A 19,520-nucleotide genomic window follows, 5' to 3' on the forward strand; every position below is an offset into this window, starting at 1 on the left:
TGTACTATTTTATAATTGCAGAGTTTTCTCACTTAGTGCCCCTTGGTTTCTCCTTCCATGCAGGTTAATTACTCCCACTGAGCAAATGGTAACTGATGCTAATCCCTTAATATTAGTCACCTTGAGCTAACTAGTATATCGAACCGCTCCAAAATGTTAGTGCTTTTAGCACATTTAACATTTTGTTTCTTGCTCCTGTCACAGTATAATCATGGCTGATAGGGGCTAGTTCTGTTCCATGCAATTATTCTGAGACTATCCTCCAATTTCTTGGTAATGTTTCCATTTCAGCCCGAGAATAGAAAGAAGCTGATGGTTGTACATGGGAGGGCCAAACTTGGAGGTAGCTTATTACATCATTTCTACCCACATGGGTTGGCCTGAATTCAGTCACAGGACTACATGTAGCTACATAGGAGTCTAGGAAATGCAGTTCAGCCTTCTCACCAAGAGGAAAAGCCATCATCTTATACTGTACGTATTTTGTGGATTCTCATGATTGCATATCCATGTGCACATATATGCTCATATCCATGTGTTCATAAGCCCATGTTCTTTTTTGTCATTGTTCGTGCTGTAAAAATTGGATTATATTAGGTACTTACTTTACATCATTTTTAACTTTGCTCAACTATGTCTCATGGCAAATTCCTTCCAACTCATTTGTATAGTTCAAATTCTTTCTTTATAATAACTGCATAATATTTCATAATGTGTTATATCAAAATTAACTCAGCATTTTTGTGTTAAACATTCATTTAAAAATGCCTTTATTGATACCTGTTGGCATTTAGAAGGGAACACAGCTAAAAGTATGTGTTTATTTCTGCATTTTTAAACTGGAAATTGAGCATTCAAACCTGTTGGCTGAATGAACATTTATTATTAGGGAATAAAGCTATAATAATTGGTATTTTGGGAGGTAATGAAATATACTTTGTAGAAATAACACAGTTGGTTTCTTTAGATTCTCTAGAATCACCAATTGGCTGGACCTACTTAGTAGATATTCTAGATGTTTCATGAACACATAGAAATATTTAGCTTAGCAAATTATTATTTTGATACCCGATGACCACTTTACCTCATAATTTCCTTGCAAAGCTTAAATTATAATAGAAAAATTTACAGTCCAAAGAAATCTTTCCTTTAGTTGCAACCTTAGCCATTAAGTTTTTTTTAGCCAAACAAAAGATTACTGTATTTTAAATGGAACTGTGCTAGTTCCTATAGATAGATCCTGTTGGCATAAGGAAGGTAAGAGTTCAGAGGATAATATAAATTATTAATTAATGAATTGAACAGATATGAATTGAGTGCCTACCAAATGTGAGGCACAGCTAGGAGCTGAGGATGTAATAAAGAACAATAAAGATATAACATGTGAGGATTGCTAGGTCTGTAATAGAATGTCACTCAGTGGAATATGATACGGTTAGAGAAACTAAGAGAAAAACATCCCTAGTTTTTTATTTTAAAATGTTAAGTATTGAGAGACAGAGAGAAATAGAACTCATTACTCTGTCTCAAATGCCTGCCAAAACATTGGGTTAGATTAGATCCCGCATGAGCCATGGTATTGAAGACAGTTCTGCTGGGCGCTCAGCCAGTGCAACACAGATAGGTTGTTTTCTGGTGATCTCGCCAGACACAAAAGAGAGTTTATTTCTTTACATAGTGTATTCTGGATATAGTACAGCTCAGCCATACTTTGAGCAAAACAATCAATTATAAAATGAGCTCTTTGACAAGCTCCTGAGGTGCTGATATTTCATACTGTAGATCAAAGAATTCTCCCTATGCTTTAGAAACTAATTAATGATCAAGTAAAAAATCTAACATACTGCTGTAAATGTTAGAGAGTCTAACTTCTGTTCTTTTGCCAGAAAGATATTTTAACTTTAATTGTTATGAGCTGAATATGAATGTAAGACTTCTAATATCTAAGGCACCATAAATGTGAGGTCATTTTCAACATGTGTTTTGAAACAATAAAGGGTGAACCTGAATTAGGCTTGGCCACGATTGAAGCATCTGATTTTCTTCAAATCTTGTATTTCTGAGTCATGTACTGAACAGCATGCCACTATTTCATACAAGACAATTAGTGACCACTTGGTCCTGTGATTGTTTCCATGAAGGGCCCTTCTGTATGTGCAGAACCTACTAGCAGAATGACAGCTTTCAGGTAGTGTAATTTTCCTCAATCTCTATCATTGGAGGCCCGGATATTTGGATGACTCACTGCCCTGCCTTGTGAGAGATACTTGAAACAAATGAATAAGTGGCCTCTGAGGGGCTTTCTTAGATAATTCAGGTTCTTAAAATGATAGTGAAAGCTAGCCAGGGCCGCACTGGTACTAGTCACATAATCCTAATTATTCTATTGATGCTTTCTCTTAGACTTCAGGCCCAGCAGGCTAGAGCACTCAGTAAACCTCAAAGTAGCTCTTTAGAAGTTTTGATTTCTACAAATTGCAAGTCAGGAGACACAGGCTCTAGCTTTGATTTCGTTGTTAGTTGCCTTGCCTTGTATGAGTCACTTAAAATGCCAGGTCTCACTTTCCTCATCAGTAGAATTGAGTTTGATGAAGTGTCCATCCAGCATGTGTGTTCATGCTGAACATTCTGTCTATTGTGATAGACCCTTGGCAGATCCAATAGACAGATAGATTTGTCTATTGTGATAGACCTTTGGCAGATCCCTTTTATTGCTGCTTATTAAATAGGACTATTGGCCATTACTTAAAACCTGCTTATCATACAGCAATGATTTTGTTTCCTGAATCGGCCAGCAGTATAATTGTGGTTGTTCTGCTTCTCTAGGTCCTAAGGGACAGGTCACCCAGACTAGTCAGGAACTTAAGGACTTGTGCTATTGATTCATGAGCTCAATTCTTTAGAAAGAATGTTCCAGTGGAAAAAATAGGTTGCTGCTTAGGCTGTTGTTCCTAGAGGAAAAATAATCGAGGGTGCCTTTAAAAAAAAATCTGAAACCAGTATTACACCTTCTTACATGGCCTTCTAATATGGAACAAAAAACTGAGGAGTATTACATTTGCATTGTATAGATGCCACAGATCAGACGGCTTTTTCTTGGCATCATCCAGTTTACAGTGCTGTTGGAACATTAGCCAGTATTGACACACCAGCACCATTTTGTTCAAATGGTACCTCTGATGCCACCAGTACCAGCAGGCAAAAAACTTTGTATCAGAGTTTCATTCAGAATTTTGGGGCTAGACTGGTATCATTTTGGCTTGTATCTCTATCATTCTTGGCCACCACAATGTAAAATGTAAATGTTTCAGGAAATATATTTTATTCATTCAACAAATATTTACCAAATACTTACTGAATACCAGCTGTATGTTGTGAGGAAATAACAGTGAAGTGAACATATTCCTATCATAAGGCAGCCTATGTTCTGATGGAGCAAGAGAAATGAAATATTCACAACACACACTGTGTTAGGTGTCAATAAGTGCTGTGGAGAAGAATAAGGCAAGTAATGGGGTTAGGAAGGGCACATACATTTGGGAGGGGGGCTCCCTATTATATAGAGAGTCAGGCTGGGACTGAGCGAGAAGGTGACAGTTGAGTGGCATTTGAGATAAGGTGGCAAGTCTGGAGGATATCTACAGATAACTCTCCAGGTAAAGGAACAACAAGTACAAGAACTTGAAGAGGGAGGATGTCTGCAGTGTTCTAGTTACAGCAGGAGTGTAGTGAACAGGAGATGAGGTCAGAGCGGTAGTGGGGCCAAGTTCTGTAGGGCCCTGTAGGTCATGGTAAGCACTTGTTTTTCCCCTGTGTAATCGAGGAAGCCATTGGAATGACATGGTAGAGAAGGTTTTAACTTATATTTACCTTTGTTTAACCTTTACATGTTTCCTTTTCTGCTTCCATATTTGCATCCTCCAGAAGGACTTTTTCTTGACCCTGAATGCGTTCCACTCCAGGTTCTGGAAATAATCTCCCTAGATCTCAGTTTCTTCTTTTTATTTTTATTTTTTAAATTGTATTTTAAAATAGAGGTGAGGTCTCGTTATGTTCCTAGGCTGGTCTTGAACTCAGTGGCTGAAGTGATCCTCCCACTCCAGCTTCCTGAGTAGCTGGGACTACAGGTGTGTGCCGCCATGTCCAGCTGATCCCAGCTTTTTCACACAGGGCCTCCTCCTTTGTCCCTCTCGAGGCCACCACTTCCCTGCAGCCTGTAAAGGAGACGGCTTATTTTGCCATATCCCAAGTAGTTCTCCTCTTCTTCTAAAACGGTTCTCAGCTGTTTGGAAAATCCCCTTCTTCCTGAGGGTTCAGGCTGTTCTGCTTCACTCCATCTCACCCCTAATTTTGCCACCATCCAGATGATTTTTAATTATTCCTCATCATTAACTGAAGATATTTGTCACCCAGATCTACCGTTTTACCGGAAGAATTGCTGGCACCATGAGGAAATCCAGGGCTGAGTGGCCGACGCCCTAGCTCAGTACTTCCTTGATCCTAATTTCTGTGACACTTTTTCCACGCTTTGGTTCAGCCACCCATGCCCACAGCCACAGCTTGGACCTAAAGAATGAGGTCCAAGCTGTGGCTGTGGGCATGGGTGGCTGAACCAAAGCATGCAAGTTTTTAACTCAAAATGGCATGGAATGAGGTGGGACATGAATAAATAATTTAAACAATATAGCCCAGTCTCCAGTCCAGCAGTTTACAGTCCCGCCCTCTCGCTGTCGCAGTTCTATGCCTTGGCCTCCAGAGGGAGCTCAGCATCTCAGTCCTGAGGCCTGAAAGGGGCTGCCTTGGATCATGGATGCGCTGGGTTTTCAATCTCAGCGGGACGAAGTGATAAGTATGAGGTTGATGGAGCCACGCGTCATTGTTCAGATACCATTTCTTCCACTTTCTAACTGTGTAGCACCTGGCAGGCTGCTCAAGGCTCAAGTTCTCACCTAAAAAATGTAGATAAAAGTGTACCTCACAGGGATAGATGAGGAATAACTGACTTCATGTAAGTGAGTACAGTGCTTACCTATAAATGGAAGCCAGTTAGAGGTGGGTTTTCATTGAGAGGGGTGAAGAGGTTAAAGGCTATTCTTGTTCCATGGGGCGGTCTCCTGTATTTCATTCTTGTCTCAAGTAGGAATTTAAATCGTTGGAAAGCTTCTTCCACGGTATTGCTGCACTGCTGTGTGCATGGACCTGGCCCCTCCCACTCCCCCTGCAGTCCTACTTCTTGCTTCCCAAGGTCTACCAGGACTCAGGGCTGGGGTCGGAAGGAAGAAAGTCGGAGTAGGTGGCTTTTGCAACTCTCCCTGGGCCATATGACATTCTTCTCTCTTTGGGTTCATTGAACAGGGAGTATACAGGTACAATATTTTCCCTTTTTTACATGTACATAGCTCATTTCTGAGAGTGGCATAGACGCAATTGCTGCTTAAGAGCCATTTAAAACGGTCACAGCCTTTAATTTTCACCTGTTTTTCACAAAAAGGGGAAGAAGGATAGTGACTCTCACAGTAGCATGCCAAGTCTCTTTACCAGGCTGGGACAGGACCAGGTACTGTCTCTCTTACTCACCTCACATCCAGTCCTTAGTCCCCTACACTCAGGTTTCCTTTCGCTCTGTCCAACCATATGTACTGGTCAGGTGCCTCGGTGAAGAAGCCCAGCATGGAAGGGGCCAGGTGTGGGCATGGTTCAAAATCTACACAGAAATGTGGAGATCCAAAATGTAATAAATGGATTTGGATGATTTTAAAAAGTATCAGCTATAAAAGTAAATGCAGAGTTGGGTGTGGTATCATGTGCCTGTAGTCCCAGCTACTCAGAAGGCGGAGGTGAGAGAACAACGTGAGCCCAGGAGTTTGAGGCTGCAGTCCTCTATGACTGTGTCAGAAGAGCCACCGCATTCCAGCCCGGGCAGCCTAGAGAAACCTCATCTCTTGAAAAAGAAAAAGTAAATGCAACTGCAGAAATACTTATTGAAACATAAAATATATAGTATAACTCATAAAGGAAAGGAAACCTCAAGAGAGCTTAAAAAAAATTCAGTTTAAACATGTTTACAGAAATTAGATTAAAAAACTAGTGGTGAAAACAAATGTAAATTAATTTAAAAGTCCATTTAGAAAGTGATTAAAATAGATATGTCTGGAACAAAATAATATAAAAGTAAAAACGATGGGTAAAATATTATCAGCAAACACAAACAGAAAATAATAGGGTGGCAATATAATTTTTAGTAAAAATAATTTGAGACAAAATACATAAATGTATCCAAAAGGGAAAGGGAAATTTTCTCTATATTAAGAATAAATAGAAAGCACAACTCATGCCAAACATTTTATGTACAGAATGATGTAACATCAAAATATGAAGCAAAGTACTCCATGATCTAGCAGTGTTACTCCTGGATGCATTCCAACATAAATGTATACTTCTTATCACTAGAAAGAATATACCAGAATGTTCATAGCAGCATTTTTAATAATAGCTCCCAAATGGAAACCACCCAAATGACCACAATCAGTAGAATAGATAGATAAATTGTGAACTACTCACATAATGGAATATTATACAACAATGAAAATGAATGTTCTGAAGGCAATAATCTACCTGACCCTCACATTCAGAATGCAGAGCAAAAGATGTTCACCACAAAGGAGCACATGCTGTGTGATTGCATTTATGTAAAGGGAAAAACAGAAGAAAACAAATCTCTGTGGTTGGAAGCGAGGGTAGGGATTTCTCTTTGAGGAGGGTGGTATGGTGCCTAGAAGGGACGATGATGGGGAGGGGATCCTGGAGCTCTGGAAATGTCCTGGTTTAGATCTGTGTCTGGTTATGCAGGTATGCTAGTTTTTTGAAAAATGTTCAGTCTATCCACTTGATTTGTGTACTTTCCTTTAAATATATTTTTATTAAAAAGCATAAAAATGAAGGAAAAATGATCAGAAATATGGGGGAATTGTAAAAAAATACTTATTTTAGAGAATTGAGCATATTGCTTCAGACTTTCTGCTTAAAGGACAGATTTTTGCATAATATAGCTAGATTGTATTACTGAAAATGCTAACATACTTTAAAATACATATATACTCTGTTTTTTAAAAATTGTTGACTCTATTTTATACTAAAAAGAAATCCTCAAACCTCAAAAGCAGGAATTCTATATGTCACATGACATTCTGAAACTATTATGTGGTAAACTAGATATTAGTATTACTATTTTAAACAAATATGAAAATTACTTGGAGTATCTCAAATAAATATTTAAGGATTAAATCAAGACAACACAGATTACAATTATAATTGGTTTCTAGAAAATAAAAAGTGAGAAGAATACATATTTTTTAAAAATGTGTCCAGCTGTCTAAACCTGAATTTAGTGGCAACAATGGCAGGTTCATTGTCTATTTCATTTTAAATGAAAATAAGTTATGTTTATAATTCAATTTGACAAAACAAATATAAAATAAACTGAAGAGATGTGGGAGGGAGGAAGTAATAAGAGTAAAAGCAGTAAACAATATAATTAGAAAAGAAAAAAGAAGAAAAAATAGAGCTGATGAATAAATCTAAATACTTATTGCGTGGAAAGATAAATAAAACTATACAATATAGACCTCTAGCAAATTTAATTAGGAATGAAAGAACACAAACATAAAGAGAAACAAGAAGGAAATTTGAAATAAATAGAGTTCTTTATATCATGTTCAATATATAGTTTTAACTGCAATTGTAGGAAATTGTAATTACAAAGATTTAATAATGAGACTAAAACTTTAATAGATACAGAATGATTAGAGAAATTTGAAAGATTTTCAGAGTCTTTTTTTTCCAATTCATGGTATGAGGTCAGATGGTTGCTTGTAAGTGTTTTCAAACTTCTAAGGAGCCTTCTGTTGGAGCTTGGGAGTCAGAAACCTGAGTATCACCTGGCTCTGTTAAGTACTCACATGGCCTTTGACCTTGGCCAACTCACTTAACCTTGTTGAGTGAATGAAAGTACCATTGAGTAAGTGCTTGAGTGCAGGCATGCCTTTGCCTTCTCAGAGGTTATTGTTAAGTGAATTAATATATCTGAAGTTCTTAGCATCAGGCCTGTTTAATGGTGAGCATTCAATTAACATTAGGTGTTATATCATCCAATGTTTTGTAGTATATGGGAATCAGAATATCTATGAGTAATCTTTTGCTATTTATATATATATTTTCAGGTTATCCCAATCCAGAAAATTTTTCCTGGACAGAATACCTGGAAGCTACTCAAACCAATGCAGTTCCTGCCAAAGTTTTTAAAATGGTAAGTTCTATGTGGGTACAAACTCTCACCTTTAAACAATGTTTGTATTGAGTCATGCCTACATTTGGCAGTTTAAAATTATTCTCGTTTTTTCTTTCTAAATTCAAGTAGTAATTTCATAACCAATATGCTTTTCTTTTAGTTAAAAATACAAAGTAGGTGACTCATCTGCTATTGTTCCCATATACAAATGTAGATGATGGTTTCCTTCCTTGAAAAATGGCAAATCAGAGGTACAATTGAAAGCACCTCATCAACTGCTGATGATCCATTCCTTACATTTCTGGTTCTATTAGTCTGCTGAGTGAGAACTCTGAATTTTCACAGTACCGCTCTCTCAGGGACTGTTTGACTGTCCATGATGCCACAACAAAATTGTTGAATGCATAGCCTTTGTGTGGATAATTTTATATATTTTGAGGTAAACCTTTCTTTCAGCATTTGTTAGAATACTAATTTTTAAAGTTCAAATTTGTACTTATATATTTATTCCAGGATTGAACTAAGTATAAATTAATTTCTAAAATAAAGTACATAGATAGTACAGTTAAAGATATTTATATCCTAAACCTAAACCAGCGGTTTTCAAACTCCATTCTCTTTCAGTTCTCTGTGTGTTTCATGTTCCCCAACTTGTCTTTAATCAGAATTTTATATATTGGGCTTCTACATATAATTTCATTTACTGAAAATTGTCTAGAGATCAAGAGGGGCTTGAAACAAAATGATATTTCATTTTTTGAAAAAATTGATTATAATTAACAGTATTTGGGGGGAAATGTCCATATAGTAAAATCAGGAAAGTAGAAGTGTTTGAGTATAGGAAGGGTTTAAAAAGAGCAAAGATTCAGCAAGCAAAAATGCTTATTGTACTTGACTTTTCCAAGAGGAAAATGATAAGAAAATAAAATTCTGAAAAGTAGCTAAGAAGGCAACTTCCAAGCTCTGTCCTGGGTTATTGTGGATTCAGCTCAGGCATGTACCTTAGGCGTGTACAATACTAAACTCTTCTACCTCTGTTGTTCAGGACAGTGATGCTGGGGAGAACAGAAAGATTCTCTGGGATGAAAGACCTAATTACAGTCAGTATACTCCATTTAGTAGATGTGATAATGCATCTAACAAAGAAAATGTGTTTCTACAAAAGCTGGAGAGAAACACACCAGATATTGCAGAAAGATTTGACTGTTTATTACTGACGTATTAGTTGGGTTTTATTTTCCTTTTGCCATTTCTAAACTTGAAAAATTCAAAACACTTTTGTTTCCAATAAAACCAATTGAACACTTTTATGTGTAATAGCTTTCAAAGTGAAACTTTTTGCCAACCTATAGAAACTATCAGAGTTGCTTTTGACTTTGATTTTTGAGAGTTGAATTTCCTTAGTTTCTGTGATTTGGTTAAGTCCAGTGTCTTTTTTCTTACTCCGTGATTATGACTCCCTGTGTGTCTGTGGTTATAGACTCTTGGTTCCTAGCAAGATCACCTGAGGTGATCTGCCCACCTCAGCCTCCCAAAGTGCTGAGATTACAGGCATGAGCCTGTGGTTTCTTCCTTTCAAGTGAAAGAAACCATAACACAGATCACCTGTCTCTTGTTACAGATGAAATGACAAAAGCATGGGTTATGGCTTTAAAGTACATCATAGTATGCTTTTAAAACAGTTTAACAGCTGAAATTACACAGCTTTTATCTAAGCATATTTTAGATTTATAAAGGATCGTGTTTATCCTTTCTGAGTTTTTATTAAATAATTTTGCCTTCTGTGCCATACAGTTTGAAACTGGGCAATGAGAATAGTCAATAGTTTCTGAAATTATAAGGTCAATATCAGAAAGAAGGAAAAAAACTAAACTAATATAGGAACTGTAATAAGATGCTTTTTGAACTTTAGTGTAATCATTAACAAATTTATGATATAATCTGTCTTTGTCTTTTTAGTTATCTTTAAAATGGCCAAAAAATTATTTTTTCTCTCACAGGTTTTTGTGAATCGGATGAAATAATATGCATACAGTCCTATGTGCTCTTAAAACTAAGTTATGGCTGGGCATGATGGCTCACGCCTGTAATCCCAGCACTTTGGGATGCCGAGGTGGGCAGATCACCTGAGGTCAAGGGTTCAAGACCAGCCTGGCCAACATGGTGAAACCCTGTCTCTACTTAAAACACAAAATTAGCCGGGCATGGTGGTGCATGCCTGTAATCCCAGCTACTCGGGAGGCTGAGGCAGGAGAATCGCTTGAACCCGGAAGGTGGAGGTTGCAGTGAGCTGAGATCATACCATTGCACTCCAGCCTGGGCAACAAGAGTGAAACTCCATCTCAAAAAACAAACAAAAACAAAAAAGCAAAACAAAAAAACACTACATTCCAGTTGTATTAAAGATCTGCATATTAAAACTAAAACAGTAGTATTTTAGAAAAAATTAGTAGGATATCTGAATTACTGAATTTTGCATGATTTGTTGTACTTATAACATTTACAGAGGTTGCCTCATGGTTTTCTGCCAAATATGAAACTTGAAGTTGTGGATAAACGGAACCCCAGGTTAATTCGTGTTGCTACGATTGTAGATGTTGATGACCAAAGAGTAAAGGTACATATTTTAAATTATTATGTTATTATATCAATATTTTTCCTACGTTACTTTTGTTTCCTTTACCCTCCCATTCTCTGAACCTTTCTCGTTTTTTAATTCATCTGCACAATAATTTTCTGGGGGGAAAAGCATTCTGGATTTGACCTTGAAGATTGACCCTGGCCAAGATGGGACTAGAGGATCCCTAAAAAAGGAAAGTGTATAACTCACACCTTAAACTGGCCACAGAGGCTCTGATTTTTTTGGTGCAGCAGAAGAATAAAACTCCCCCTGGCTTAATTTCTAGTCACATGTCTTTGGTTGGAGTGATTCCCAGCTTATGTGTATGTGCAGGGGGAAATCTGTAGATGAGACATGACTGACTTTGAGAGATATTCTAATACTTTTCTGTTTGGATTTGCTGTTTTGACTTTTACTGTCAGTTCTTTTTTTTAAGCTTCTTTTTATTGGCATTATTCTATTTCACTTGAAATCATTGTTATTAAACAGCTTACCAAGAACAATTAAAACTTTGTTTCCTGCTTTTCTTTGTCAAATAAAAAAATTAAAAACACTTTATTCACTGTGGCTAAAAACAAAAGGTTAGATTTTGAATTAAAGATTTGATTAAAAGATTTCTATACTGTATTTTTCTCAGAGAGCTGAAAGCATCGTAGAATTTATTAAATTTTCTACAACATATTACAGCTCAAAAGTTATTTTCCATGCAAGTATAGTTTCTTTTCATAATAATAAAGATTGAAGTCAACTAATTTTAATAGGCACTAACTTAAAAGATAGATTTAGGTTCAATATAATTTAAAAGAAATCTTATTTGCCGTATCCCTAATTTGAAAATAATATCTGATTCAATTTATAGAGAATAGTCAGTACATACATTTTAGTAAAATTTAGAGATGAGTGTCCAGCTTGGCAATAGATTATCAAAAGAATGTACACTGGCAATGTCCATTATTCTTCTGATGAATGAAAACAAAAACTATGTTAAATAATATTCAGGAATAACATAGGTATTTTACCATATACCTTCTTATTAATGTTTTAAGTTTAATTTTAAACATATTGCTTTAACTCTTATTTATTTCTGGAATTTTACTGTTTACTCTTATGGCATTTTCAATGGAAATGACTTTTGCATATCATAATTGCTTTGTTAATTTGGTGACATTTTATTATTAACTTTCATTTTAAAAGTAGGCCGGGCACAGTGGTTCATGCCTGTAATCCCAGCATTTTGGGAGGCTGAGGCGGGCGTATCACCTGAGGTCAGGCGTTTGAGACCAGCCTGGCCAACATAGTGAAACTCCGTCTCCACTAAAAATACAAAAATTAGCTGGGTGTGGTGTCACGTGCCTGTAATCCCAGCTACTTGGGAGACTGAGGCAGAAGAATCGCTTGAGCCCGAGAGGCAGAGGTTGCAGTGAGCTGAGATCACGCCACTGCACTCCAGCCTGGGCAACAGAGCTGGACTCCATCTCAAAAAAAAAAAAAAAAAGTATTTCATTTCTAAGATAAGCTCAGTCGTAATAGCACATCAAATCTGACTTAGATTTTTAGTTGACAGACTGTTTTCTTATTATTCATAAGATATTTACTGTAGCATCGATTGATCATTTGTTGCCAGTTTATGAGCAAGCAATTGAAGTTTTTCTTCTCTCAGCTTTGCCCAGTACATTCCTCTATTCTTCAATTAACGTGTTGATCATATTGTTCATATTGTTCTGTTATTCTCTAATTTTCTTTTTAAAGTCAGTATTTTTCAAAGGAAATCTTTATCCCAGCACATAATAGATGCTTACTGTATGCGTGAGTGAATTAAGGAGGGTGTGGAAGAGTGAATGGCACTGAATGTACTTTGGCACTCTGACAGTTGTCTGAATATGTAGAAATGATTGTGTTGGTCAACAGGCACTCTTCTCTTATTTTCAAATATTTTCATAATTACTCTTCTCTTGGACATCTGGAGTAATAATTATTGGAAAATGCCCTCGGACAAGACTGATCTGGGTTCAAATTCCAGCACTGACTTATTTGACTGTGTGGTAACGTGGTGAAGTTACTCAACATATTTGAACTTTCCTTATCTGTAAAGTGGTGGCGTCAACAATACCTACCTCACAGGCTTGTTGTGAAAATTCAATGAGGTCATGTATGGAAAATTCCTGAAACTCTACCTGGCTCTTTATATTATAGGTACTTCAGCAGTGGCTGCTGCTGTAATTAGCTGATACAAGTACCCTGTGCTGCCCTCCCTGGGTGTATTTATTTTCTCTATTAATGAAGGGACCTCATGGAAGCAATTGTCATCAGTAGATGGACAAAGAACAAGCCTACACTCCTTGGTTCAAAAAGCAGGAAGTTTGATTGGAATTATGTGGGGAATGTTAACAGGAACAGATGTTACTGTGCTGCATGCCTGTGTTTGTGAGAGCAGAGTCCGCCTGTTCTAACAATGAGAACTACATTTTCAACAATGCTTATGGTGGTGATGGCACTTAGTCTTTGTCACACACTGTTCTAAGGGCTTTACATGAATTAACATATCTTCCTGCAACCATGTGAAATAAGGTACTGTTGTTATACCCATTATGTAAATGAAGAAACTGAAACCACAGAGGTTAAGTAATTGGTCCAAGGTCACAAGATAGTATATATGGGAACAGGGCTTTAAACCCCAGCTTCCAAACAGATGTTTTCAACTCTAGAGCTTGTAGCATTCCTACTCTTCCTACTCTGTGTTCTAATTTTTATCCTAAATAACTCACTTCCTAGTGGGAGAGCAGATGTGTAGGATGAGGAGTTGTGACTGCCCATGACCCCACTCACTTTGTCGCTTGTGCCCAAGCCCACGTTGTCTGTCCTACCTGGAGGGTCCTGTGTGGTACTGGCAGTTCTTGACAGAGCACAGCAGATCCACTAAAGACAACTTCATTTCCTTCTGCCACTCCCCAAATATGTAGTTGGCCTTATGTATTTTATTAGTTCCATTTTTATTATACCTTTTTTGAGATACAATTCACGTACCTTAAAATTCAGTGGTCTTGAGTATATTCACAAAGTTGTGCAACCATCACCACTAAATTTAAACATTTTTATCACCCTAGAAAGCAACCTTGTACCCATTAGCAGCCACTCCTCATTCTACCCTCCTTCTACCCAACCAAGCCCCTGGTAGTCACTAATCTACTTTCCATAGTGTCTATGGATTTGTCTAGTCTGGGCAATTAATATAAACTGAATCCTATAATATGTGATCTTTTGATTGGCTTCTTTCACCTGGCATAATGTTTTCAAGGTTCATCTATACAGTAGTAAGTATCAGTACTTCATTCCTTTTTATTTCTGAATAATTGCCATTGTATGGATATACCACATTTTATTTATCTCCTTATCAGTTGATGGACATTTGGGTTGTTTATTTTGGGCTATTTTGATTACTGCTGGGATAAACATTTACATATGTTTTTGTGTGGACGTATGTTTTCATTTCTTTTGGATATATACCTACGAGTGGAATTGCTGGGTCATATGATAACTCTATATTTCAGATTTTGAGGAAAAGCCAAAATGTTTTCTGAAGTGGCCGCACTGTTTTACTTTCCCATTAGCGGTATATGAGGACCCCAGTTTCTCCACATCTTCACCGCCACCTGTTATTGTCTGTTTTTTGTTTTGTTTTGTTTTGGCTTTTTTTTTTGCCAGTTTAGTGGGCCTTATGGGCTTCGGGTCTAAAGAAATCAGGATTATCACTATTTATATGTGCTCACTAATAATATCCCGGCTAAGAGAATTGGGATGAAATACCTTGCCCAGTGTTTGTAATAGTAGAAGTAGTAACAGTAGTGGATGTAACGGTGCAAGTATCAGAAGTAATAGAAGTAGTAATAGTAGAGTGGACACTTAGCAAGTATGTTATATATCACATTTTTGGCTTCACATCAACTCTTTTAGGTAGATGTTATTTTTGCTGTGCAGTTGGGATGGAGAACTTAAGTAATTTGATGAAGATTTCAAAGATATCCATATTTCTAATCAGAAGCCAGTATTCTCTATGTTTTAGCAATTGCCCTGTAGCTGTGAAAAGCCATTGGAATTGGAGATCATACATGGTCAGTGCTGGGGGATAGGACCATGAGCAGCCTCATCCAAGATCCTCTACTCGCTCACCCTCGTAAATCCACTTAAACTAGTCAGGTCAGATTTTCTGATTTTCATACTGAAAATATTCATTTGGTGATATGTGGTTCATTGGCAGTTGAGTGGTGAAGTTTTTCATGCCATGGCAGGGTTTTAAGATGTTAGGTTTATTAATTATGATGGTTGCTCTCTAATAAGCGTTTATGATGTACTCAGTGTATCTTGTTCAATTTATAGCCAGCTATTATGTTTAATAATTATTCTTTTGTTTGGTTGTACAGTGTGTGCTGTTATATCTGAAAGCCCATTACTGTTGCCTTATCAGAAAATGCACATTAAATTACAGTAGATGGGTGGATGCTTTTAGGAAGTTTAGCCATTATTGTGGGAAAAAGTATTCTACAAATAAAGATAAAGGAAGGACTTAAAACAGAGTAACATTTGATAAATATTTGCCCTGTGGGAAATGCAGCTAAGCTGCGAAATGAATTATAAATGAATTTCAAATAGATGCTTTAAGAAGTTCTACTGAATCATTAATAAATTGAGTCTCTTCAACAAGTCTTTTCCTATTTAATGCATTAACTGGACATATTTGTGGCATTTCACAATGAAATTAGAGCATCATGACCAAGAGAAATTGTTATGGCTGTCTAGTTATATAACTAGAAACTATTTTGGGTTTTATGTCAGACCAATAAGTTCAAAAGCTGTTGTTTGAGAAAAACCTGCAGGAGTATTAATGCAAAACAAAAGTCCAGATATGAGTTAGTGATGTTCACTTTACTAAGGGTTGCCTGTGCTTCCAGAAAGCCACCTGACCTCTATCTAACTGGAATGCATTATTTATTTATTTATTTATTTATTTATTTATTTATTTATTTTTTAGGCAGGGTTTCGTTTTGTTGCCTAGGCTAAAGTGCAGTGGCACAATCATGGCCTGCTGCAGCCTTGACCTCCATGGGCTCACACAATTCTCACACCTCAGCCTCCTGAGTAGCTGAGACTACAGTGTGCGCCACCACACCTAGCTAATTTTTGTAATTTTTTTTTTCTTTGCGGAGATGGGGGTTTGCCATGTTGCCCAGGCTGGTCTTGAACTCCTGAGGTGAAGTGATCCACCCACCTCGGCCTCCCAAAGTTCTGGGATTATAGGCGTGAGACATTGCACCTGGCCTGGGATGCATTTTTGAAAAGGGCTTTGAAATATGAGGATAGAGCAAGATACCAGCATTAAAAATATCTGTCCTTTGAGCTAAGCTTGTAATTAATGGCCATCACAGTGTCACAGTGATTGATGGCTGTCTTCATTTGGGAAGGAGACTGGGACAATTTTCAGAAGTGTTATGACCCATCAATGAAAAGATGATTTTTTGAGTAGGTAAAACTATAAATTAGTGTCAGCCATGAATTCCAGAAAAGTTGAAGCAGAGAGAGTGCTCAACCAGGTGAATGTGCCCCAGTTAATTCCAGGTAAAATGAAGAAGAGCAGTGACAGTACTAGAGCTGGCTCACTCAAACCCCCACGCTGCTGTGTCCTTGCTTCCCATTTTCTTACTCTTATTCTTCACAGCAACCCAATAAAGTAGCATATGTAAGGAAATAGGCGCAGAAAGCTTTAAAGACTTGGCCAAGGTTGCACAGCTTATAAGTGGTAGAGCCAGGTGGGAACCGGTTGGCCTGGTTCTTCAGCCTGAGCTCTTAAACCAGGTGGCAGTGCCTTTTTTGTAAGGAGCCGGAGAGTAAATATTTCAGGCTTTGTGGGCCATGTGGTCTCTGCAGTAACTGCTCGACTCTGCTGTTCATCACAAAAACAGCCAGAGACAATATATAAACAAATAAATGACTCTGAAATTTGCATCACACATACTTTTCACATGTCATGAAACAATCTTCTCTTGACTTTCTCCCCAGCCATTTAGAAATGTAAAAAACATTTTTAGCTCATGGGACACACAGAAACAGGTGGTAATAGGGGTCTTTTTGGCCTGTGGGCTGTAATCTGCCAACCCCTGTCTTAAGAGATACTGTACTGGTTAGACTATTAGATGAATTTATTAGTTGTTACCTTTAGTATAAGTAGTTTTGTATCCTTGTCTTATTTTTTCCAATATCTGATTTTTGGACCAAATCACATCTATATTTACTTTTCAATCTAGTTTTAGATAAATTTTAGCTATTAAGTAAAAAAAGGTAGAAGAAATGCGGGCTACCATGTAATCAACAGCTTCTAGATTTAAAAGAAATACATATTTTTTTCTTCTATCAGTTGATAACCCTCTATTTATTTGGTTTTCAGTGTGAAAGTAGCCAAGCCACTGAAAGGATGTATAGTCTCTCACTATATTTGCATTCTCCAAGAACTGTAGTAGGGACCTACCTTTCACATTTTTATTAAAGTCAGCGTACCAATAATGGAAACACATGCCGAGCAGCACTACGGAAACATGTGGCCTTGGTGATGAATTGGCGCCTACTCTAGAACTCCCTGGATAACTCCCCCACCCTGTACCCATCTTACCAGCCTGACCTGCGAGATCTAGTGAGATCCTGACATGATTATTTGGCTAGAGACATCAGCTCAGTCATGAGCCAGATAGAATAGAAATAGAATGTTTCACAGTTTTCTATGCACAACACTGTGTAGAAACTTCTTAAATAAAAGATGATGATGTAGCACTAGTTGTTCTTAACTCTTCTTTCTTAGGGATATACATTTCTTTGAGTGTCTGAGGGATGCTACAGATAGCTCCAATGCAAAATGCACATATAATTGTACACGAATACAGGATTATATTTGTGTTTCAAGGGTTAATGGACCTTTGAGTAAGGACCTTATTTTAGACTAACAGTTCTTGATAAAGCAGATTCTTCGTTCTGCATACTCTTGGCCCTTCATTCAAAGCTTTGTATTTGCTCAAAAAGTATAAGACCTCTGACCTGCTGTGATAATGAAGCCTCCTCATTTCCCAGACCTTCAGTCAGAATGTGAAATATGTACTCACTCTATTCCTTCAGAGAAAACAAGAGTCTGTGGAATTTGTCTTAGCTTTGGAGGAGACATACACATTCTCTGCCATTTTCCTGAACAGAAGTGTACTATTTCTGACCAGCTGCAGTTCTGACATTCCAAATGCCCTTACTAATACTGATACTTAGCTAATTATGCCAAACATCGTCTCTTTTGCTCACATCCTGCTTTGTAGGCACTCTATTTTTAACCACTGGAAGAATATCTTTCAAAAATAAATAAGTGAATAATGGACTAACGAAGCAAGATGGTGACCACATTCTCCCCCATTCCTTCTTCCAAAATCTATGCCATTTCTTGTGATATGAGAAAGGATGATGGACTTGGGGGAAGGAGAGTTGTCTTTGAGAAGAGGATGAGTAGATTTTTATACAAGATTAATATATTTCCAGAATGTAGTTGTTTTACTTTCCTATTACTACTTTAACAAGTTACCACAAATGTAGTGGTGACAGGTTGATAGGTGCAACAAACCACCATGGCACATGTATACCTATGCAACAAACATTCATGTTATATACATGTATCCCAGAACTTAAATAAAATAAAAAATAAAAATAAAAACACCACAAATTTACTATGTTACATTTCTCTAGGTCAGAAGTATCACTGGTCTAAAATGAAGGTGTCCGCAAGGCTGGTTCCTTCTGGAAGCTCTGGAGAAGAATCTGTTTGCTTGTCTTTTCTGTCTTCTAGAGGCCACCTTTACTCCTTGGCTTCTGGCCCCTTTCTCCATCCATATTCAAAGCCAGCAGCGTAGCACCTTCAAACCTCTGCCTCTGACACTCCTATTTTCCTCTTCTAAGCACTGCTGTAATTTCTTTGAGCTCACTGAATAATCCAGGACGATCCCTCATCTCAAGATCCTTAACTTGACCACTCATGCAAAAATCTGCCTTGCCATGTAAAGGGACCTATTCACAGCTTTCAGGGATTAGAATTTCGACATCTTTGGGAGCCTATTATTCTGCCTTATGCAATTGTTTTACATAAAAGTAAGCTATTCAGTAAAAAGAAGTAGAAGAGATGAGGTCTACTGTGTAATCAACAGCTTTCCTTTACTGAACACTGCTAAGGTAGAAGAAAGAGACCATCCCAGGAGCTGTGGGCCCTATGGATATGATGCATACCTGGAACCTGCCCTGACCATCTAGCTGGAGAGCAAGGATAGTGTGACAGTTCGGTGTAATAGTGCAGGGCACAAACCCTCAAGTACTGTAAAAGCCATTGCAAATGCAGGGAGCATTGTGCTCAAAGATGCTGAGGGGCAGATGGCTTCTCAAGAACAGTTTTTCTCCTCTTAGAAAAAGTATATAACATGCCTTGTTTTATTTGCATTTCCAAACACCAAATGCTTTTATTTACTATCATGTAAAGACAAAAGAGACTTTGGGTTTAATTTGTTTTAATGTGTATCTATGTATACATGCATGTATATATGGATG

General features: G+C 37.4%; 1 protein-coding gene across 7 annotated transcripts in view; it reads left to right on the forward strand.

The window, feature by feature from the left end:
- Positions 1–19,520, forward strand: part of L3MBTL4 (L3MBTL histone methyl-lysine binding protein 4) — a 476,247-nt gene that overhangs the window by 207,415 nt on the left and 249,312 nt on the right. For all 7 annotated transcript variants that reach the window (XR_004667534.3, XM_055102573.2, XM_034943563.3 and 4 more), the window contains 2 exons: positions 8,220–8,305; positions 10,794–10,904. Coding sequence is in view for 6 of the 7 variants with exons in the window: in XM_055102573.2 (XP_054958548.1) it covers positions 8,220–8,305; positions 10,794–10,904 (197 nt within the window). In the remaining variant the exon portion in view is untranslated. The remainder of the gene's footprint in view (positions 1–8,219; positions 8,306–10,793; positions 10,905–19,520) is intronic.

This window comes from Pan paniscus, chromosome 17 (assembly GCF_029289425.2).
Source record: "Pan paniscus chromosome 17, NHGRI_mPanPan1-v2.0_pri, whole genome shotgun sequence".
NCBI lineage: Eukaryota > Metazoa > Chordata > Mammalia > Primates > Hominidae > Pan > Pan paniscus.